Source organism: Dermacentor andersoni, chromosome 11, assembly GCF_023375885.2.
Source record: "Dermacentor andersoni chromosome 11, qqDerAnde1_hic_scaffold, whole genome shotgun sequence".
NCBI lineage: Eukaryota > Metazoa > Arthropoda > Arachnida > Ixodida > Ixodidae > Dermacentor > Dermacentor andersoni.
The window spans coordinates 109,671,795-109,694,960 of record NC_092824.1 but is presented as its reverse complement, the minus strand read 5'-3'; the positions used below and the strand labels follow the sequence as shown (position 1 = coordinate 109,694,960).

Here is a 23,166-nt window from a genome sequence, read left to right as displayed (position 1 = left end):
GCCGGAGTCAGAGAGCGCTTGGAGAGGCATTGCTTGCCTGTTTTAATGTAATTGCATTGCGGAGCACGCCAGTGCTAGACAAAGCTGTGCTGGTAGGTGTTCATGACAGCGAGTCATGAGGTAGCGAGACAGGGAGAATGTATGTAAAAACAGGGTAGTTAATCAGTCAGAGGTAGTTGTGGTTCGCTACCCTGCACTGGAGGATGGGAGCATGAGGAGAGACTAGGCGACTATATATATATATATATATATATATATATATATATATATATATATATATATATATATATATATATATATATATATATACACGAGAAGGGGTCCGTGCGATTTATTCGGCAATGATTTCAAGCTATGTCGGGAAGGCCAAGACAAATTGTCACCGAAATATTGGAAGATTTATGCTACGTTTTGTTACCATAACAAAATGGCAGGGACTTAAACAGTGTCTTTAAACGTTTGTGAAGACGCTGCGCATTTGCAGCAGACTGCGATGGCTTCGGTGTAGCATCGTCAAAGAGCTGACACTGACTTTGGTATATGCTGCATCACAGGATGCATAAATGTGCTAGATGGTCACCGCCGTTTTATTCCTGGACAGAAGCGACAATGTCCGACATTCTCAAGGTGATGGCGATAATTATACGTTCAAGAAAAGCGCGCAGGAACAGACGTTACAGGCAGATGACAAGGATACCCACTTGTGTCCGTCTAGTTCTCTCGCGCTAGTCAAACAAGAACTTATGGAATGATCTCCAAGATGGTTGAACTGTAAACTCTCAAGTGAACGATGTATAAGGGGAAACATCTTTGCGGGTGAATTTTTAGCTGTCGTTAAAGTCGGCAAGTTTATGGCATTCGGATTTGCAGCCTTTAACACAGCTATTACGTCAAACTCTTGCCTTTCCTTCGAGTCGTTGATGAATTCTACTTCGTGCTGCCATCTGCTAGCCTCCTGGTTATCTCAGATGGTAGAGTGGGTGCTCCGGAAAGGCGTTGGTTCCGGGTTCGAATCCTGGACCAGGACGAATTTCTCTTCAACTACGAGGCTTTCCTTTCGCGGTACCCGTATGGATTTCCTTTATAGTAATTGCTACGAACGATTGTATGTCTGATTTTCCCTTTATTCATTTAACACTCCTAATTTTACAGTAGATTGCAATGTCACTATCACAAGATTTTCTACAACTAATATTTTGCCTTCGTTAATGCCATTTATATGGCTTCACGTGCAGTTCGACCGCCACTACTTCGACGACACTTTTGGCATCGGCCTGAACGTCAAGGGCCACTTGATCAGCAAGGGCCTGCACCGAGCCGTGCGCGAAGTCTACCACGAGATGTCGTGTCGGGAACGCTTCTACTACATGACCGTCAATCCTCACTGGCACCCACGTGACATCAAGATCTACGCCGTCCCCGCTGCTCAAGATGCCACCAAAGAAGTGAGTGAAGAATATTTATGCACATGAAAAATAAAGACAGGGATTAACCCAGGGACCACCACTGTCGCTGATTTCAAGATGCAGCGGAACGGGAACTTGCGTAATAATTGCAGGTTGTCATAACAATTGGAAAACATTAACTGCGTTTCCAGCGCAAATTCCATGTCTTTTTAAGCTACTATTTTCGGTTTCGAATTTTTGTTCTTGCTTTGCTGTACATGACAATTATGGGATTTCATAACTGAAGAAAGCAGAAAACAGTCAACTGCGTGGCTGGGTAACTGAACACTTCTAAGTGCGATGAAAAGAGAAGCCGCAGCACAACATACACGAGCAGCGGCGATTTTCGCATCAAGGGATCTAGAACAGATGCACAGATTAAACAGTACCTGAAACACCCAACGCTACGTGATGTTATATCACTCGTTTTTTCAGCTCAGAAAGCATCTAGATTGCACGAATTCGTCTGCAGCCCCAGCCATCTTAAAATTTATGAAGAAAAGATAGGTTCATTAGAAAACATAAACATCTGCTTGGGAATATTTGTTGCTGCAGTACACATGCAAAACCTGCATCAGATCCAGAACAGCACGAACAAGGCGAGTTCTCTCAAATTCAATGCTAAATGAATGTTTGAAGATCTTACGACAATATAAAACAGGAGGGTGATCCCCTTCAAATTTACACGTTCACATAAGGCAACTCATTACGAGATGAGGAGAATCTTCATAAGTAAACTAGGTTACAGGAGGAAGTAGGGACATGAAAAAAACGCTGTTGAAACACCTTGCCTCGCAGACCACACGTTATTCTTTTGTAACTGTTACTTCCTGGAATGTATCAGCAGAGATTCTAAAACTGACTTAAAATGACTGCTACTCTGTTAATATGAGATGGACATTTTAAGATGAAATACTTTAAAACGTTTGTTAACGTGTCAATGTAGCCTAAGCAGGTTTTTTCGGCTTTCTTCTATTGCAGCTGTAAGTGAGTGCTCGCCTGGTCAGGCAATTGTAAGCCTCTAGCAGAGTCCCCTCAGGCTAATTCTGCAAATGAGTCTTCAACAAATGAACACATAACCGAAACAAAGAAAGAAAATAGGTGCTAGATTTATCGCCACATTGCCAAGACTAGTCATCAAGCTGTCATGTCCAGCTCATCCACAATGGGCCGCCTTTGAAGGATAGTCTTGTTGAATCTCTCTTTTAGCTGGACATCGACATTTCGTACAAGTTCTTGGAGCCAGACGACGAACGGCACAGTCACTTCAACGTGCACGACCAAATCGCCGATGATCCCGAGGTGCCGTCCACCCACGTCCTGAAACTCGACGTCAACTTCAAGGGTGAGAGCAAAGAGCGAAAGGCGACCGCCGAGTTCCGGTACTCCTTCAACCACGACCTCTTCAACCACAAGCTGCAGTTCTTCTACGACAGGACGCCGTTCAGCCACGCTGACACCGAAGGACTGAAGGTAAGCCTTGCAAGGCCGGGTTTATCGCGGCTTCCTTAAGCGCACTGAACGGTTCCCAACCGCTAGCAAAATGAACAAGTAGCACGAATGAGCTCACGTTCTTTTACAGTATATTAAATAAAAACGTAAGAAAGAATACAAACGCTTAGCTTTGAAGGTCTCCGTCTACTTCTGCTTAGCTTTTATTGTCGGCTTAGTAGTTTACAGCATGAAATATGGTATTCAAACACCTACCGATGTGTGACTGATAGTGTAGACAACATTCTGTAGCCATTCCACTGGTCAAGGCAGTGACTGCAATTAGTGACTGTTAAACTAACCTACATTCACCGACTGTTATGAGGGATACACCTATTATGTGTAATCGAAATGGAGAATCTGACAAGTGCTGATGCTTTTTCTTTCACTGCCGCATTCAAATAATTCTTTGCATGTACCATACACCCGCAGCTTGAAAATTGTTATAAACCGTACAGGTAACGCTAGAACAAAATTATGCGATTAAAATCTGGGTCTGTTCCGCTTTATTTTTTCTGACGCAAGGACTTTCCAAGTACACCTTCAATGTGTTTCTGGTATGGAGTTACGGCATTATCACCATGTCGCCATCTAAAATTCTCAAAGAAGTCCTCTCCATAGAAAGTGTAACTAAGTTTTGGTCGTTCGTTGTAGCAGGTCCCTCAGCATAATAATAAAGAGACAATAAATAAAGGGAATGACGAGCAAGTCTCCAAGCATTACAAGGAGGGCGTTATGTGCTGCGCGGAATTTTTCTTTTGTGGGCGTGTGTGTGTGTGTGTGTTTGCGATACGCGGTCGGGGCTTCACGATACCACGAGTGTATATACTTCCGAACTTTATATTATTTGTTTCTTATTTATTTTTTACATCACACTTAGTGTGCTCGCATCGCAACTTCAATTTTATTCGTTCTTTTCTGTCCGCCTCGCAATTGAGTGGAACATCAAGTCATTCACCATTTCATTCATTTAATTGTTTCCATGTTATTCAGTAGTATTTACATCACTCATAGCGCGTTGTTCTATAGGGTGTCCTCACTAAAGTTAACCACGCGTTTCAAAGAACAAAAACTATTTAAAATCCATGGTGCAAGATACGATCCTAACGGCTAGGCTGTTCGGTCGCCATGCCTCTGACGACCGAATACAGTAGGCTTTACAGCTGTGTCTCACGCCTTCTTTTTAGATCCTTTTTGTTTCTTTCAGCAGCTTGAATAGCGTTAGCTGGGACGCACAGTACGTGTAAATGAAGTGGTGTCGACGGAGGCTCGTGCTTCTAACCTCTGTTACTGATGCCCGTACTAAACCTATGTATACAAGCCTGTAGTTGGTAAAAGGGGGGAGGCGGGGGCTAGAGCTGACTTCTGAAAAAAATTTTCTTCCTCCCATTCACCTCATTTATTCAGATCTGCCTGGATGCATCGGCGAAGTTCCCCAAGCCCGACTGGAGCGTAACTAACATGGCTACGTTCTACGCGGGGCACCACGTCGACGCCCACCTCGACGTCCACTATGGAAGCACCTGCGAAGCAGGCTCGAGTGTAAGTTTTCCGATTCACGCCAAATATGAGAAAATCTGAACCTGTGGCCGAGGTCACTGGGCCACTGTCACAGTGATCAAAATACGACAAACAAAGCTACCGCCAGTTGGTTGCCATCTTGCAAAACTGATATCTACTACTTCGAGCATCATCAAAGGGAAAACCCAAAGTGCGTTAAAAAGAGAACTGCGGCTAAACACGCCAGCCCTCTAAAGAACTGGTCAATGACACTCAATTTTCAAGTGTAAAACAGCGCGCCACATGTAAACAAGGTAAATTGCAATTCGCACACCGTAAGAAACCTTCACTGCGAAACATGTTCGGTGCACTCTTTCAGTGCTGAAGTCTTTACAGGGTCGTTCATGCTGAAACACCTCGTCAATAATGAGTACGACAAAAGGTCACGTTGCTCACAACGGCACCGTTTATGCGTTCTTTCAGCTAGGCAACAAAACACAATGAAAAAAATATATTGGCTCACTCAACTGTAGTTGACACCTACGTAATGTGAAACGTTCCACGAATCGGTCCAGCGCGAGACGCCGACAGGCGTCAGGCTGGCGGGGCCCTACCGGCGCGAGACGCGCTTTGTCGTTTTCCGATGGTGTTAAGCCGTCGAATAAACGAACAAGCGAACGGTCAAGCGAGCGAACGATCAAGCGAGCGAACGAACGATCGAACGAACGGGCGGACGGACGGACGGACGGAGAAATGAATGAACGAATGAACGTTTTCCTTTTACTACTGCACGTAAACCTTCAGACCCATCGGAGCTCTCGCTCAAAAAAAAAAGTTAAATTATGATGTTTTACTTTCCAAAACCACTTTCTGATTATGAGACACGCCGTAGTGGAGGACTCTGGAAATTTTGTCCAGCTGGGTTTCTTTAACCTGCCCCTAAATCTAAGTACACGGGTGTTTTCGCACTTCGCCCCCATCGAGATGCGGCCGCCGTAGCCGGGATGCGATCCCGCAATCGCGTGCTCAGCAGTCCAACACCATAGCCACTGAACAACCACGGCGGGTGGAGCTCTCGCACAAAGAGCCCGTGACGCCAGAATATGATGCCGCAAGGAAGAAGCATGAAATTCGGGGCTGCGCTTACAGAACGCGGTCGACACCGCTCACACTCAACGCACTTGGCTGATCAGCTAAACATAGAAGGGTCAGGTACTTCCATCCTTCATTGAGGATGGCGGCAATTGTCAGCTCCGGTTTCACAGGCAAACAGCGAGACGACTAACAAACTGGCGTTACTCGGAGAAGAAAACTTCGGATCCGAAACAATAAACGAAACGCCTAGAGGCTACCAGAGAGTCTTCGTCGAATTGAATCATAACGTTATAATTGTCATAGAACCATCACCACGAAACTGAATTTGATGAACGCAGTAGCATAACCGGCTATGCGGAACGCAGTAAATAACGGGCTCCACAACGAGGCGACACTACGGCATAGTGAGAAATACCAAAAAGGAAGCAGTGTTTCACTTGGAAACGCAACTATTTCGCTTATGAAGACTCCGTAGTGCAGAGCCCCAGATTGTTACTGTCTTTTTAGCTGCAAACAGCGAATTCTAGGTATATTACTGAAAAACTGAAACGTGAAAACGAACAAATGACTTTCGCACCTAATTACACGGAATTACTACGTGTAATCGTGCTGTAGCCGTTTTCCAAGCAAGGGGTACACCAATGTGTACGTTTTGGAGTCTTAATTAAGCCATTGTCATAAATGCAAGTAAATCCGGAAATGATGCAATACATTGCAGTAATTTTGGAATTGCTCACGTTTTATGTTTAAGCACCGTACAGTGCTTCGGTGACACCAGGCCACTGTCATTGGTCTCCGCCCTTCGCGGCTCGAGTCTTTCATTTCCCGCTCCGCGTTCGCTCTTTCATCTTTCGCTCTTCTCGCTCGCTCGGCTACGCCGCCGACGCCGACGCTCGCCGCAGGAACGGGCGCCTAAGAGCTGCGCTCTAAAGGCAGTTTCGAACAGCTTTTAATCCTGTGTGAAACTATAGTACATCGTTGTAGCCAACACGTCGAAACAACTGCCCACATGTTTACTTCCCCTGTAGGTTGCAGAGATGCGTCATAACTTTGTACACTTTTTCTCTAAAAAACAGATCACCATTGACGGCAAGTTCACACACACCGACGAGGACGAACAACAGTTGGCAGCTGCGGCCGAAGGCAAGGCAGTCGGCAGGAACAGGTTCAGCAGCACATTCCTCCACTGGCTCGCTAACAAATGCCACCAAACGCAAGAGAAGGGCCTCCAGTTCAGCCACTACTGCTACAGACTGCTCCGTTACTCCAGTCGCCTCGGCAAATTCACCGCAGACGTAGAGTGGAAGAACTACAAGCCCGTGAGTACACAATGACACCATCTTTCGTAAGCGTTAGCTTCTTTCAGACAGTGCAATTCTTCTACTATTCAACGCGCTATATTTAAAAGCATCGTTGGTTGCATATTTAACCGTCGTCATCATCATCATCAGCCTTGTTACGCCCACTGCAGGGCAAAGGCCTCTCCCATACTTCTCCAACTACCCCGGTCATGTACTAATTGTGGCCATGTTGTCCCTGCAAACTTCTTAATCTCATCCGCCCACCTAACTTTCTGCCGCGCCGTGCTACGCTTCCCTTCCCTTGGAATCCAGTCCGTAACCCTTAATGACCATCGGTTATCTTCCCTCCTCATTACATGTCCTGCCCATGCCCATTTCTTTTTCTTGATTTCAAATAAGATGTTATTAACTCGCGTTTGTTCCCTCACCCAATCTGCCCTTTTCTTATCCCTTAACTTTAAATCCATCATTCTTCTTTCGATAGCTCGTTGCGTCGTCCTCGATTTGAGTAGAACCCTTTTCGTAAGCCTCCAGGTTTCTGCCCCTTACGTGACTACTGGTAAGACACAGCTGTCATACACTTTTCTCTTGAGGAATAATGGCAACCTGCTGGTCATAATCTGAGAATGCCTCCCAAACGCACTCCTATTTAACCGTATGTAGCTTGAAAGGTTGTAGTGTGGAAGAGTGTGATCAGGGATATGTTGAAACGTACCCAAGGCGGCGATCTCCGGCGCCAGTTCAGTTTCTCTTACGCCGGTGCGCGATCCACTGTGTACCATGCCACTATCTTCGTGAATGTGTGGATCGTATGTCATTGTTTCGTCTTTGCATGGCTTAAGTAAGTAATTAAAAAACGCTGCAAACGCTAAACGGGATGTTAGTGCTCAATGAAGGTAACGGTTTACTCGATCATAATTATAGACGCTTTTCCAAATAATTACTTTCCCATGAATACACGGTAATATATCACTGCCACATGGGTGTGCGTTCGCACACACACATAAACACACACGCACAGACATACACCAGCTCCCCAAGGATAGTGTAGCGTCTAAAGCCGTTTGTTCGTAGCAAGTCGGCAGTACATTCAACGCAGTTAGCAGCTTCTAGGTTGCGCTTGTCAGCCAGATAGTTTCTGTTAACTCTGTCGTTGATGAGCAATGAATTTGTGCTTGTAGGAACATATGTGATGATAATCCCTTGGAAAAGAAGGGCCCAGCTGGGACCAACAAACAATACGTACTTCTCTTTATCTTTCTGCTGCGTCTATTATCGGCTGCTAAGCTCAGTGGTTCGTGCTAACAAACCATCGAAACCTAACGCATGTTTAAAAGGTAATGACCCTAATATACCTTATTTCCCACTTTACGTTACCCACCTTTCCCGGTCCTTTGCTGGTCTTCGACAACCAGCTTCACGTTTATGCTACGCTAAAAAAAAAAAAAAACACACGCGGGTTCGAGCAAGGCAACTGCGTCCTCATTTACGTCTAGATAGATTCTCCGACATGCTTCATGTCATTAACTACCAGCGTTTCTAGCATGCCTAGCAGGACACAGTCGTTGAAATTCTGTGTTCCATAAATGCATAACAAAAGAGGCAACCAACGGGCACCTTAAATAAGTGCACCTCATGCACTTCTACCTCGCACTTACGTCCCACATACTCTAGCAAAATCGTATGTTTATCTTCGAAATCGGCTTTCGAACATGTGAATCACTGCTCTGTTCTACAGCTGCTGAACCGCTTGGCACCGTACTACGCGAAACGCTACGCGTACAAACCCTGGAAAGCCGGCTTCCTGGGTGTACTTGGCTCGTACTTCACGAGTGACCACGGCAAGCTCCACGTCGTCTCGCAAGTTCCCTGGTGGCGTGCCTGCGAGAAGCCATACACCAACATGATCGTCACGACCGAGGATGGCCACCACCACGAACACTGGGAGGTGCCCACATTTAGCAAGATCCTCGAGCCAAGGATCTTATCGATAACCGGTTACTCGAATGCTGCAGAGTACTCCAAGCTCTACAGACACAGTAAGTGTTCCGTCGGAGGCCTAAACCATAAGATCCTGTAGACCTGACAATTTTTTTTAGATTCCATTAGGTTTTCTTTGTCATGTCGAGCGACAATCGGAGGGATGAGAATTTTCTCTCCCATATTCAGTGTCCCTCTGCTTCGAGCTGTCGAATTATTTGTTCTTGATCTGCCATTTGCTAAGCTGGCCAAGTAGTAATTCAATATGACAACTATACCAGGCAAGCTGCAGTATTTTGTCGAAACATGACAACACCTCGCCTTTCCGCCGGGGAAATTCAGGCAGATAGTTCTTGTGTCATGCTAAAAACGTAGCCCTGCTTATGTTGAACATGGCGCTACACACAATTGAAAAGGACGAAAAAAGTAGGAAAACTGAAATCATTTGTGTATCTGTTGGCTGTGTTGATTGCAAGCGCGTTTTCAATGCTAAAAAAAATATACACTTATTCAACATAAGCAAGAAAGTGTTTGTGAAGGCACGAAATTTCGGTGGCGCTTCTGCAACACTTAATGCAGGCAAAAACCAACAGTACCTTAAACGTTAAATGGCAAATATTGCTGCTCAAAGCAGCAATCAGTGATCAAGCGCCAAAGTGCAGTAGAATGCACCTACATTTGTTGCCCGAAGTTTTGAAGACAAAGTCTTCTGAGCCGTCTTTATACGGATTCGGCGTGTCTGGGATGTCGCTATTTATTTATGCAACCTTACCAAAAGGAGCAATTTCGTTGCATTGCAGTGTCGTAGCGAGTCCCAAAGGGTACCAAAATGAACACCTCAACAAGACAAAAAAAAATTTGTCACCGAGTAGGTAAGATCCACGGTACCGGCGCAATCACCATCAATTTAGTAAAAATTTACACACATTGCACCATGGACGGCACCATGGACTGCACCACCTCTTGCCGGTTACATGTGCCTTCCTGGAGCAGTGCTTGTAAAAAATCCGATCTATCATCGCTACGAAAAAAGCGACCCGCGACATATACAACACCACTCAGAACATTGTCCCTTCAGACACAGCGATCACCAAGTGGCGTCCGCGCCCACTGCCTCACCGAGCGGGCAGCCAGCGGCAGAGCGTATAAACCAACTCGACCACACTCCGCAATGCCGGCATGTCTAGGGGACAAACGAACAAACGAATACAACGCGCTCTAAGAAACCTCCTCCGTAGTGCCTAGGCTGAGTCACATATTCAAGGAGCAAAAGCTCCCAGATTTTCTCTCTTGCGCTCGCTCTTACTCGCCCCTGCGCAGAAACGTCGAGTGCCCCCAAAAGCGCCACGCCCCGCTGTACCTACTAGCAATTGTAAACACGCAACGGCAAACGGAGGCCTCAGGAGAGCACCTGAGGTTACATTAAAGCAGGCAGCGAAGGATCTCCAGGTCACCCAAGCGGTAGCGGGCGGATCAAAGCTGGAAGCATGGCGACCCGTGGGTTGGGGCCACGGAGGCCGAAGCGTGCCAGGGGGTGTTCGCATAAATAATTGCCTGTCCGCGATAGCAAACAGCCGATCTTATACTCCCCTGGCCCGCGCAGGCCTCTGCGAGCCCCAGCCCACGGACCAGTCCGGCTTCTAGCTTTGATGTCCCCGTTGCCGCTTTGGTGTCCTGGAGGCGCCGCCAATAATGCGAAATAATGACACGTTGTTTGCATTAGTAAAAACATGATTGAATAAATATAATTGCATTGAGCCGCGAACTTGCGATGCTAAGTTCAGCACTACCGCGCCCCGCAACTTCTGCCGGCACGCCTAGGGACAAGCGCATACAACGCGCGCCAAGAAACTCCTCCGTAGTACCTAGGCAGAATCGCATTTTCAAGGAGCAAAACTCCCCACATTTCCTCTCTTGCACCCACTCTTACTGGCGCTTGCGCGCTAACGTCCGTCGCTTCCGCAAGTGCCATGCCCCGCTGTAGAAATCAGCAACTGGAAATACGCCTCCTTGGATCACTCCTTGTCATAAAATGAAAGGCGTATCAATCAAAGTCGAGACGGAAGAAGATAACGTCACTGTACACTCTCGTCCAATATGAAAAGGAACACCTCACCTGTGTTCCAACTATCCCTGCTAACGTGCAACTGAGAAGCTCAAAGCTCTTTGTAATGTTCTTCTCCTGTTGAGAAATCCTGCACATGGGACATTGCCTCATTAAAAGTAAACACTAGGAAATTTACTGGCCTTGAACATGACTCCGGCGTCAAAATGGGTAAAAGAAATCGATGGTCCAGAAACAAATACGATCTGACAATGAAAGAATAATTTACATAGTGCAATAATATCACGCAATCATGCAACATCTAATCATGTTTATTGCCACAATTTCAGTATATATTAATACATATTCCGGGTAGGCCGATCTTCCGCATCTTTCTGGGTCAACACGCCTTTGTTTTCTTGCTTTCTGCACAGAGAGGCAGCGTGTTTATTCACTTTGTATACCCTTTATTCTAGTTTCGTGGTGCTTTTGGTCAGTCTTTACATATCTCACAACACCGTCAAACCTTTTTCCGCTTCAGAGTACTGCGACCTACAGTCTCACAGCGTGCGCACTTTCGACGCCACCGTGGTCCAGCTGCCCGAGACAGACTGCTACAAAGTAGTCGCCCGCGATTGCTCGCCTAACAAGAGGTTCCTGGTCTTGGCTCGTGCAACGAACAACCCGACGCTCACCAAGGTGAGGATTCGGCCCGAGCGGCCAATCTAAACACGAGCACAAGTCATTCATCGGCGTCAGCTGCTCGTTGATAAGCCATTTCTGGAAGTAAGATTCAGCAGGGAATATCATATATTCTTAACTACACAGTTTTCACCGCCATCCTCGTCACATTCGTGTCTTCGAAGGTGAAGTCCAAAATGCCGTAGGCAGATGGAGACTTAAAGTGGTTAGACTAGCCGAATAATAGTAACGAGCCACGTTACGGCAACTGACCGGCCTTCGTCAGCGTAAGGCGAGAGGAAGGCAAGTTTCTTTGTGGAAACGTAACTTTGGCTTCTCTTGTACGGCTACTTTTCATCACTATTGCGATAAGGCTGCTAAATCACCCTTGTTCGCTGCCTGAGGGGTTGGTTCATTAAGGAATGATAAGCATCGAGTTTTCCAGTTTTCCTGATGAGAAGCTTAACATATAAGATTTGGACATCACTAATATTTAATCCACGCATTCTTAACAGAGCATGCTTAATCGTCCTGTACTAAACATGTCATGTTGTCAATGCATGTGATCTGCGATCAACGCGAAAAGCGACCCCTATCGATTGAAGCAACAAATGCGGCTGCGTGAACAATCAGTCCGCGTTGCACGAGGGACGCAATTTGATACCTCAGGCTTGTATGCTTCCAGGTTGTCCTACATGAGAGTTCGTTGCGTTGCTTCTTTTTAAACTCGGCCATTCTGTAAGCTTCCTGGGTAAACATTCGATCGGCATTGAAACGCAACACTTTGAAGTGGAGCGCTACTGTGTAAAAATGATCGTATAATTACACACAAGTAATAAGAAGTTCAAAGCTTTGCGTTAAGCATCAAATACTGTGATCCTAATTGTTTATTGGCTGCTCAAAGGCAACCGAACAATGTTCAAATTTCGGAATTATGGCAACCATCGACATGTCGTTTTGAAACCATCAACCTATGTATAGCATACTATAGGCCGGCAATATCATGAAGACATCGTAATGCTATTGTCAACAGCCTAATTACATCTACTCGAGATTAACGGTGTATCATTCTAAATGCAATAAAGCGAATGTCTACTCTCTTTCTGCAATCGAACGCAGGCAGTGAAGGTGTTCATCGACACGACGATGATTGAGATCTTGCCATTGGATGATCAATCCGGCCTGGTGGTACGCGTTGATGGCAACAAAGTAGACATCGCGGCCGAGCATCCCTACAGCCACACCTCTCACGACGTTGAGCTGTTCAGGATCAAGAAGAAGGCCACAAAGTGGTACGACCTGGACTCCGAGTCGTACGGCCTCCACTTGGGTTTCAGCGGGAACATGCTCGAGGTCGAGGTTAGTAAGGCAATCGTTTTGCTCTTAACAAACAGGAAATTATAATTTGAGAATGCATCTCTGAGATTTAGTCCTTCAATAACCAGAACTCGTACAAAAACGAGCAACACTCATAGCACCAATTGCAACAGCTAAACGACGCCTAAGAAGCGCCGCTTGCAGTCTACCTTTCTTCTTCGTATCTTTAATTTCATGTATTGAGACGCACAGTTGTATTCGTAGTCTACGCAAGACTAAGTCTTCAGTTAACTTTAGGTTTTTCAACGGCCTGATTTTCTGCTCTCTTTGTATTCTTGAAGTACCCTTATCGGATAGCGGCTTGAAATGCAGTCCTTGTTTGCTTATAAGTGTGTGAAAAGAATAATGTTTCCTTAAACTGTCACCTGCGCATCATTTGACTTGATAATAGAGTATTTGTGGCATGCACCACCCGACTAACGTGGTGCAGGGGTTGCGTCTATTACTATTCAATTTTCTGAGTCCAAACTGGAATGGAGTAGTTCCCACAAACGGTTGCTTCGTATATTTAAAGCAGGTGATAGGAACACTCACTGTACACTCGGACATCGTCGTCGACAGAGTGAAGTGTGCTTTGCAAGGCCACCACCACCTATGGTCGAACTGACCCCATCTCTGCTACCACCACTCTCCTAAATGTGTCACGTGGCAACAATTGCCTTAGACACGAACTGTATGCCGAAATGTGCCGTGGAACAACCGAGGAATAGGTAAACCGTCATCTGTTTGCTATAATCGAATGCGTTCGATGTTAAAGGCGTACTAAGGGTAATTAAGACTTGTAATATTTTTGAAGAAGACGTATGATAACCAAAGAATTCACGAACGTGAGAACATTTTCTTCGCGAATAGCAGATAAAAGAGTGCGTGACGATGATCGCTGTTGTTTTACGCACCATAGGAACACAGTAGTTATGACAGATACGCTGGTCGAGTGGGCTTCAGAATACTTTTGATGACCGTACACATACATAGGGCAAATGAGCGTGCAGCAAAGGCTTGATGTGCGCACATTTATGAATTTCGGGCCCATCGGAATACGACTGCCGTTGCTGGGATTCGAACCTGCGCCTTCACTGTTAAGCAGCACAATGTCATAGACCTGAGTAACTGGGGCTCGTCCGCCGGACTTCGTGTCGGTCCCCGTTCGGACGCTGCCCACTCATGCATACAATTGAACGATGAACGGCATTTTCAGAACATGAATCTTGGAAATACTGGACGTGGTCCTACGAAAGCGTTTGGAAAATTTCTTCAGTATATTAAATTTAACGCACACGAACAATTTGATGCTTTCGCTGACGGGTTCTTATTCTACAACGCCTGCTTCGACTTGACCTTTGATCGAAGGCTATGAAAGGCGATGGACGCTGGTAAAAGTTATTCGCCGATCTTGTTTTTTCAGGTGGCTACGTTCTACCGTGGAAAGCTGTGCGGCCTGTGTGGCGACTACAACCTCGACAAGAACCACGAGCTGTCCGGTCCCGATGGCCACCTGTACAACAACACGCTCGAGTTCGCCAAGAGCTACGTTGTGCCCAGCGCGGACTGCCACCCACCTGCCCACTAGGTGTCCTCGGCGGCGAACGCTCTAATCGACCATCACATCATTACAACGAGCATACCTCCGTCAAAATCCCACGATCAAAAAGCAGGGAGCCGAACTGGAAGGAAGTGACGGCTTCTATCTTTGTCTCATGGCTACAAGACGGGAGAACTCTTAAGTATTAACCCTTTGACAAAATGCAATATCACTAGTCCTTCAGCTATGTATATTGAAAAAAGGCAATAAAGTAAAAAGTCATAAGCAAGTACGTAATATGCTCATTTTCTTACAAAGCATGTTGAATCTTGTCAGGACTTTCTATCAACGCAGTGTCGAAGCTTAGCATAATGTCCGTATATTAGTCAGCGTACTTATACGACGATAAAATGGCGACAGAAAGGGCAACTCCCATGGGAGAACATCTCCCGCTACCATAAGCTACAGTGTGCAAAATATGGTAAGTTTTGGTAGTTTAAAAAATCGACACTAAAAAAACTATTCCACGCCTTCTCAGGGCATGCCGGCCTCCTCCCCTTGAGACGTTACCCTCCTACTTCTTAGAACACAGGCCATCACTGTGAATAAAGGCTTCCATAAGTGAATGAAAGAATGAATGATTTAATCAATCAAATAATGAATCGAAAAATTTATCAATCAAAATACGGCAGACTTGTGGGACTCTGCAGAATCTCAACACAATTTCCATCAAAGCCACGAGATAACACACTTATAACGTTTCAGTAAGCTTGCATGCGTACTTGACTACTAAAGGCGTAATTCGACCACACAATTTGAGCTCTGCCTTAGTGGGACGTTGACACTGTGTGTGTGTATGTGTATGTACGTATGTGTGTGCGCGTGTGCGTATTTAGAGAACGTGCCTCCCAGCCTTTGCTCTCAAGGGCCTGGGAGAGGCAGTATGCTAATTTTTTTTTTTTTGACGATCAGGTCGCAACACATATTTATGTCCATAGCACACCTGCCTGGTCATTACCAAATTTTCCGTACATATGTAGTGTACGCACATATACATCGACTGATTTTGAACCCCTTTAAAACCATGTTTACATCCTTGACATGAACAACATTGTCAACTCGTCGGACCATCTGTTTGGCGCTTTTTGGCCAGAACTGACCCATGTGCCACGAAAACCAATTCATCAATCAAATATAAACAAAGTAGCCTGTGCAGTTCACCCAGGACAGCGGGGAAACTTACGATACGAACACCGAGAACAGTAAGCGGTGGTCAAACAATCAAGCCGCCATCATAAGTTTCACTAAAGCCAAAGAGGAGCTTAAACTGAAAATGAACTCCACCTAGGATTTCTTCTTGCATGTGAAGCTGCAGGACCTACTAAAAACAAACCCGCGTAAATTATGGTGGTCTGTTTTACCATGTGATACGACAGCTACTTCTATGGTGATTAACAATAATCGGACCAATGATCCATTTCCTATATCAAATACATTTAATGAGTATTTCCAGACCGTCTTTACTCGTGACAACAACGTCATCCAAACAGACACCATTGCTCGTAGTGACGTCTCCTTCAATGACGTTAATGTTGCCGAAGAAGGTGCTTTGAACTTAGTATTGAAACTCGCTATTAAGAAGTCTACACGGTGTGCCTCACGACATTCCGAACTTGCTTATGGTATGGTACTTATTATGGACTTGTTGTTATCTTACTGTCATATTTCGCAAGTACCCCGTCCCCTGAAAGCGCTCAACTTCTTCCTTGATTCAAGACCGGTGAAAAACACATTATATCTCATTATAGACCAATTTCTTTTACTTCTCATTCACGTAAAATGTTAGAGAACATTACTTATAAACGCATTATGGATCTTAAGCCAAATAGATTACTGACTAAAGTCCAGGACGGCTTCGGACGCCGATTCAGCGCAGTAAAACCATCTAGCTGAATTTACACATGACATTTATATTAGCCTCGGCTCGGACAATCAAATTGACGCAACCTTCATTGACTCTTCGAAGGCATTCGATACAGGGATTCATTCGAAATTGATGCATAAACTTGACGCCATTCTTAACAATACCCGGCTTCTCAGCTGGATTTCTAGTTTTATTTCCAATTGATCTTAATTTATTAATTTGTGTTCTTTAACAGAGCTGATTCCAGGGTGGTATAAGTGCCCTCAGGAGGACCACAAGGTTCCATGTTGGGTCCGTTGCTTTTCTTGATATTTATAAATGATTTGCCTCGCCACGTAACCTCAAATTTAAGTTTGTATGCAGAAGACGGCGTATTATACAACAAAATTGCCTGCTTTTAAGACTGTTTATAGATTCAAAATGCAGTTTCCTTTGCTCTTGCTGCGTTACTTGGCTAATGACAATTAACATCCGCAATGCCGTCCTTATGACTTTCACTAACAACCCGATGTCTTCCGTTTATACTTAGAAAATTAATAATACTCCCATTCAGAGCGTTAGTGAATATAAATACCTTGGTCTTGTTTTCACGGCCAATATGCCTTGGTCCAAACACATAGTTTTAATAACCTGACCAGGTACTGAAAAGGTTAGGGTATCTGCGCCGCACATTGACCACAGCCCCAAGAGATAGGATTTCTCATTTTTCTTAGTCTCATGTTTCATTAAGAGGTAGTAAACTACTCATGTACGACGGCGAACCAAAAAGTATTTGCCCCTATTGTTTGTTAGCCAAATTACGGCTGTAAGTGCGAAGCCGACATAGCCATTCGCAGCGGTGGACCTTTCTTGGACCGGCCCGGCCTTATCTGCCGGTAGCTCCGCGGCAAGGCGCTGCTGTCGATTGTGAGGCACAACCACCACCTTCAGCATGTCCACGGCGTACAAGCAACGAAATGTGATTTGTTTTCTGTGGAGCAAGGGACGAACGCCCATCGAAATCTTCAGGGAAACCCAGCCCACGTATGGGGAAAGGTGACTCACTTTGAGAACTGTGAGGCGGTGGTGGTGTTGTGAGTTCGCAAAAGGCTGTGAAGGCTTCCGTGACAATGAGCGTTTGAGGAGGCCGCGTGCGTCACTGACTGACGACAACATCGCGACAGCAGTCCAAAAGTGGTTCCACAGTCTGCCGGACGAATTCTGCCAGGGGCCATCTCAAATTTAATGCTGCGATGAGACAAGTGTCTGAACCGGTGTGGGGATTATGTGGGAAAATAGTGTAACGTAGGTAAAATAGTACGTATGTATGTAGTTACCTACGCGTACCTTATCTTGGCTAATAGAAAATAGGCGTAAACAATTTCTAATTCGCCCCGTATAAATCACTAATCCAGCCGCTACTAGAATATACTTCGCCTGTCTGGAATCCGTGGAAACAATGCGACATTAATCAAATCGAGGGCATCCAAAAGAGTACAATTCGCTTCATGTGCCTCAGGCTCGGTAGAGATTTTTTCGCCTTCAACACAGCGCTTTCATCCCTAGCCTTGCAACCGTTCTCAGATCACCGACGCACGCAATCAATAAAATTTTTGCATTGCATTATTAACTCCTCTTGCCAGATTTCTTCAGATAATTACCTAACTCCTGCTAAACTATCTAGAACTGGGAATCACTATCACCCAATCATCGCGCCTTATTTTGCCCATACGGACACTTCCAAATACAGTTTCTTTCCCTATGTAATTGAATATTAGAATTCTTTGCCTAGTCCCTACTCGTTCTCTTCCTTTAAACTTATTTTTAGCTCCTGTTGAATAGGTAGCTAGTATTTACATTTGGTATGCATTGTTCATATTGTCTTTTATTATTTGTCATTGTTCAGCATTTCACTTCCACTCCTGCATTAGCCCAAGAAAGCTGCACTAGGTATAAATAAATAAAATGAATAATGCATATAAACAAAGTGCAGAGACAAGGGTTCAATAATTATTTGTAACGCTTATGATTGCGCGAGGAACGTGAATTTTTTGCCAGGCATTGTACTTAAGATGACCTACATTTCCGACAAGATGGAGCCAACACCGCCACTCTTATTCAGGCACGCCTCAATGCTCCTACGAAAATAATCTGCATCTCCGACACGCAGGGATGCGCTGGGCAATCAAGCAGCTAACCAGCAGGCTCAAGAAGAGTTACTACGAGCTCCCATTATCTACGGTCTCCTTACATGTTCCCAATAACGACAGTGCGCCTGACTCTGAACAAATACCGCTCCAAAGGCGCAAAATTCTCACGCCCATACCCAACCTTAATCAGAGAGCATGTAACGCTCTTACGGTGGGCACAATGCCAAGTCGCATTCGCCAGTACCGCATTAGGGCACAATCAAGGCCTTGCTCTGAGTGCCAAGGATAACAAGACTAACACCAAGTGCTATTGGTATGTCATTCCTCTCCCCCATCCCTTCCCAAGTTTCTGTGGCCTTTCATTCTCACCTACACTGGACTGGCTCATCCTCGCTAAGACAAAACACTACCAACGCTATATCGTGTGATCGATCGATCAACAATCAATCAATCAATCAATCAACCAATCAATAAATCAATCAATCAATCAATTTATTTGCGATTCATGACAGCATCTGCACATAACTAACGCGAAGACAAGAACAAAAAACTGCCAAGTAGCAGCTTGACTATGTTCATTAGTGCCTGGAAAAGTTCATCATCGGCCTGCACCTCAGCGCCCCCTAACCTAGCGGCATCTTTTAACATTAATAAAGTTTTCGTTCATTCCTCGTCATGCCAGCATTTCTGAATCGCCTTCAGCGCAACGCTAACCATTGCTATCGCTCTCAATGATTCTACTTTGGGCTAAACTGCCTTTTTTTTTTTTTGCATGCGTCGTGACTACTGAGCCTGACCCTGCTACAAAAAAAGAAAGTTCCACAAGGAAAATAGGAAACTTGGTAACTGAATATATAGACACGGTAGCAAACGCATGACCACTCGCTTACTTGACCGACCTCGCTCGCTCAATACCTCACTGCTTTCCACGCCAGCCCACTGACTGCCACATTTGGCACTTTCTCACCGCAGGCCTCCAAATTCGCGTTCAGCTTACTTCTATAACCGTTATTTGAAAACTTTCCGGATTCCAGTTATGTGAAAACGCTTTCGAAATAAAGTTACGTCTTTTAAAGGCCAACTGAGGCACGACCCAGCCACACGTGCAAAAAAATAGTCAGCAGTGCAGAGAGCCTGTGCGACGTATCGTATGAACTTAGTTTCAAGGGCGAATTCAGCCACCCCGTACGTGACACCCAGGAGGCCGCTACTTCACCGGCGACGCTCGAGAAGACCGCACGCTTCGCAATCGAGAAATCTGAGCCCAGACTGAGACTTAGGACGAGTGACCTGCTCGAATGAGGTTTCCCTGGACGCATGGTATTATCACTGCTGGAAATGCGAGGCTAAGAAAACAACCGTTTCATCTTTCCCCTAGGCACTTCGAAGTCTGCGGATGCTTTCTCCTCCCCCGTCCTCCCCCGACCCCCTTTCTTTATTACCGCACCCTTGCGCCAAATGCAAAGCTACCCTCCCTCTCATCCGCCCTAGAGAAGACAACCCAGTACTTCACGCCTTCAAAGAGCGAGCGGAGGCATTTAGAGCTCCGCTTGCAATGGACGTGAACACTTGAGCTGCCATCATGACAGTGCTATGGATAGTGCTGCTGGCTGCCGCAGCCTCCGGTGAGTTGATGTTGAATGAATCGCACGTGGCGCCTAGGATGAAAACCATGTCTTGCCAGTTTTGTCTGTGCACTTACCGTTTGTGACTATGTGGTTCGAACATGTCACCCTTGCGATGACACAAAACAAGCACTAGTGCCATGATCGCCCGACTAAGTGACCACATTTGATTGGAGAGTCTACGGGATCGGGCCGGCACTGAATGCGTCACCTTTGGTATCGGAACAGTTCAGCAATTCCCGGTCCCCATGAAACACCAAGTTTACATGGCGAAACATCCTGCCGTGTAAAGCCACAAGGTGTTGGACAAAGAAAGCGTCAGCCTAAAAGAAAATAGAGGCAGAGCTTCGCGTTACACATATTAGTGTAAAATTTTGCAGCATTGTGATAGCCTAAGCATGCACGGTTCTTTTTTTATTTATTTTTTTTTGCTTCTTAAAGGAATGGTGCTAACTTCATTGCTCGCATTTACTTAAGACAGCTGTTGAAAGTAACACGCTTTTCATACCAGGCTTCTGGTTTCAGTTTCATCGTGCTTGAACTTTCCGGTGCCAATAAGTATAGACCCGCCGTGGTTGCTCTGTGGCTATGGTGTTGGACTGCTGAGCACGAGGTCGCGGGATTGAATCCCGGCCACGGCGGCCGCATTTCGGTGGGGGCGAAATGCGAAAACACCCGTGGTATTTAGATTTAGTTGCACGTTAAAGAACCCAGATGGTCAAAATTTCCGGAGTCCTCCACTACGGCATGCCTCATAATCAGAAAGTGGTTTTTTTTATAAGTATTTTTGTAAAAATGTGTTATAAGTATAGCCTAAAGCTGCAGCCTAAACGCAGATAAGATTGGAAATCTTTACAGGTGGAATGTGCCTACATAAAGAAATTGAATTTTCTACCTTGCTGTGTTTAAAGGTTTAATTCTTTTCGACGTCATGATTCAGCTGCGGTAAGAATGATTTAAGTGCAGAACGTCGATTATAGCATAACTTGGCGGCAGAGTGGCCTAACAGCACTGACATGCGCCTACAATGAGTAAAGGGAATAAAGGAAGTTTAATTATGTCCTTTTCCTTCTCACGGTACACACGCTTTTCCCGCTTAAGCAATAAAGGAATATGTACTGAATGTTTTTTTTTCTCTCTCTCTCTCTCTGGGGTCACCAGGCTTCGAAGTCGGCAGGGAATATGTGTACGAGTACAACGGAACGATGTACATTCTAAACCCTGAGCAGCGGCATCAGTTGACTGGTCTTGGATTCCGAAGCAAGGTCATCATGCAGCCTAAGCCCGATCACACGCACTTCAAGGTAACCTCAGAGAAACTAAGTTCAGATAGAGTGAATTAATAATTACCACAAAATTGCCCTCGCCAAGTGAGCGATCGCCACAACAGCTTAAAGGCGGTTGAGATGACAGAGATGGAGTTCATCTTATTTGCTAGAGATTTGCCCTCAATTGCTGTTTTTTTCAGCACTATAGATCAGCGTTCTTTAGCTTTAGTTACACAAATATGGCGCATCCCTTATGTTTCTTCGTAATAACACAGATAATTTTTCTATCTTCGATAAGGCACCGGAATGGGTGCTAAATAACAATATTTACTCTTTTTCTCTCTCTCTCTCTCTGTCGTATCTTCAAAGCAGAACCATAGTGAGGCTAATTAAAATATGCGGATGTTAGACCGCTTTATGACTACCGGACGTTACAGACAATTACCTTCATATTACTTGAGGAGCAGCATCAGAGACGTGCCTATATTGGCCCTTTTTATAAACCTTCACTCTGGCCCTTAATGAGGCGGCGTTTTGAAGTCCTTATAATTTTTCCAGTAAAAGTACTTGGAAACTGGAGAAATGAGATAGTAGGAGACGCAAGTACTTACACAGCCGCCTAGAAAGAAAGTTCGACAGACATTTTGCTTTGAGAGAAAAATGTTACAAATATTAGCGTTCTCGCGGTCTCTGCTTCATAATAGATCAAGTTTCTTCCTCTGTTTCTCTGAAGCAATATACAAATCAGAAGCATTTACCACTCATTCCTCCAGATTGTGAACTTCGAAACGGACACGTTCAACTCGGACGAGATCGACCTGTCTAATCACGAGTTCCAGTACGCGTCAAACAATCACCTCCTCGGTGCTCTCGAACAAGGTTTTGCCGCCAAGTTCGACGAAGGGAAGGTACAGTGTCTTGTTGTTTCTTTTTTTTTTTTTCGGGAGAATTATTGCCGTCGAAACAGCGGCACCGTTTGTGCCACTTGCGAGCCTCACACACACAGTTACAAAAGCAAAATTAAAAGAAAGCAAAGACTGAACAACAACAATGGACATGACCACGCGAGCCGTTAATTGTACACAAACGCATCCCTAATGTTTTCAGCCCACGAAATTCCCTACAGATAAGTATTTCAAGGCGCTAAGAACTTTCCTATCAAAACCATTAACAAGCCATGGTAGAAGTATCCGAGTATTACGTTTCTTGTTTGCCAAACTACGCGTATAGAGGTGATGTGTAAATGGAGCGCACCGCGTCCACATTCTCCTAAGCACTAAGAAGGAATTTCGAATGCATTGCTTTTGTGGACTGTGCGCACCGGAAGCAACAATCGGTGTCCACATCTACGGCAGATCATAAAGGCTATGCTTTCGCTGGTTGAATGCCTGCGGAACCGATTGCGGGAGCCAGCAACACGTCATAGAAGTCGGGTTTTGTACGCCACTTGTTGCAGAGCCGGAAACATGTCATAGCCAACCATTTTTAAACACCACCTATTGCCTAGTCCCGAGCAGACGGTGTGCAAATGTTATGACGTCACGAGGTAGCAGCGCGGAAACTTTAGGTGGTATTTCACTTGAACGACTTCTTTTGTCTTACGTAAATCTCGCTCACCGCAACACTTACCTTCGGAAGGGTTGTGTAGCGACCAACTCAATCTTGCTCTTGCCCTTTAAAGATTCGCTGAACCACCCCTCAGGCATGGTGAGAAAACACATTCCACGAATAGCACACGCAGCTGTGAACACCTCACCTACATTTTGTAGTTGTGTGCGGCCCGT

The 23,166-nt window shown here is 45.3% G+C and overlaps 2 protein-coding genes and 1 long non-coding RNA gene across 3 annotated transcripts in view; 2 read left to right on the top strand and 1 right to left on the bottom strand.

The window, feature by feature from the left end:
- LOC126539449 (vitellogenin-6-like) overlaps positions 1–14,725 on the top strand; it is a 50,022-nt gene extending 35,297 nt beyond the window's left edge. Inside the window, exons 18-25 of the mRNA XM_055075399.1 lie at positions 1,236–1,445; positions 2,655–2,918; positions 4,344–4,478; positions 6,608–6,850; positions 8,571–8,871; positions 11,398–11,555; positions 12,657–12,896; positions 14,320–14,725. Of these exons, the coding sequence (XP_054931374.1) occupies positions 1,236–1,445; positions 2,655–2,918; positions 4,344–4,478; positions 6,608–6,850; positions 8,571–8,871; positions 11,398–11,555; positions 12,657–12,896; positions 14,320–14,484 (1,716 nt within the window). The 3' untranslated portion in view covers positions 14,485–14,725. The remainder of the gene's footprint in view (positions 1–1,235; positions 1,446–2,654; positions 2,919–4,343; positions 4,479–6,607; positions 6,851–8,570; positions 8,872–11,397; positions 11,556–12,656; positions 12,897–14,319) is intronic.
- The window catches only part of LOC140214012 (uncharacterized), a 185,075-nt gene continuing 170,537 nt past the window's right edge, over positions 8,629–23,166 (bottom strand). The window contains exon 5 of the long non-coding RNA XR_011890897.1: positions 8,629–8,713. This is a non-coding gene — a long non-coding RNA (uncharacterized lncRNA). The remainder of the gene's footprint in view (positions 8,714–23,166) is intronic.
- The window catches only part of LOC129386930 (vitellogenin-6-like), a 47,491-nt gene continuing 44,353 nt past the window's right edge, over positions 20,029–23,166 (top strand). The window contains exons 1-3 of the mRNA XM_055075400.1: positions 20,029–20,114; positions 21,276–21,418; positions 22,156–22,290. Of these exons, the coding sequence (XP_054931375.1) occupies positions 20,072–20,114; positions 21,276–21,418; positions 22,156–22,290 (321 nt within the window). The 5' untranslated portion in view covers positions 20,029–20,071. The remainder of the gene's footprint in view (positions 20,115–21,275; positions 21,419–22,155; positions 22,291–23,166) is intronic.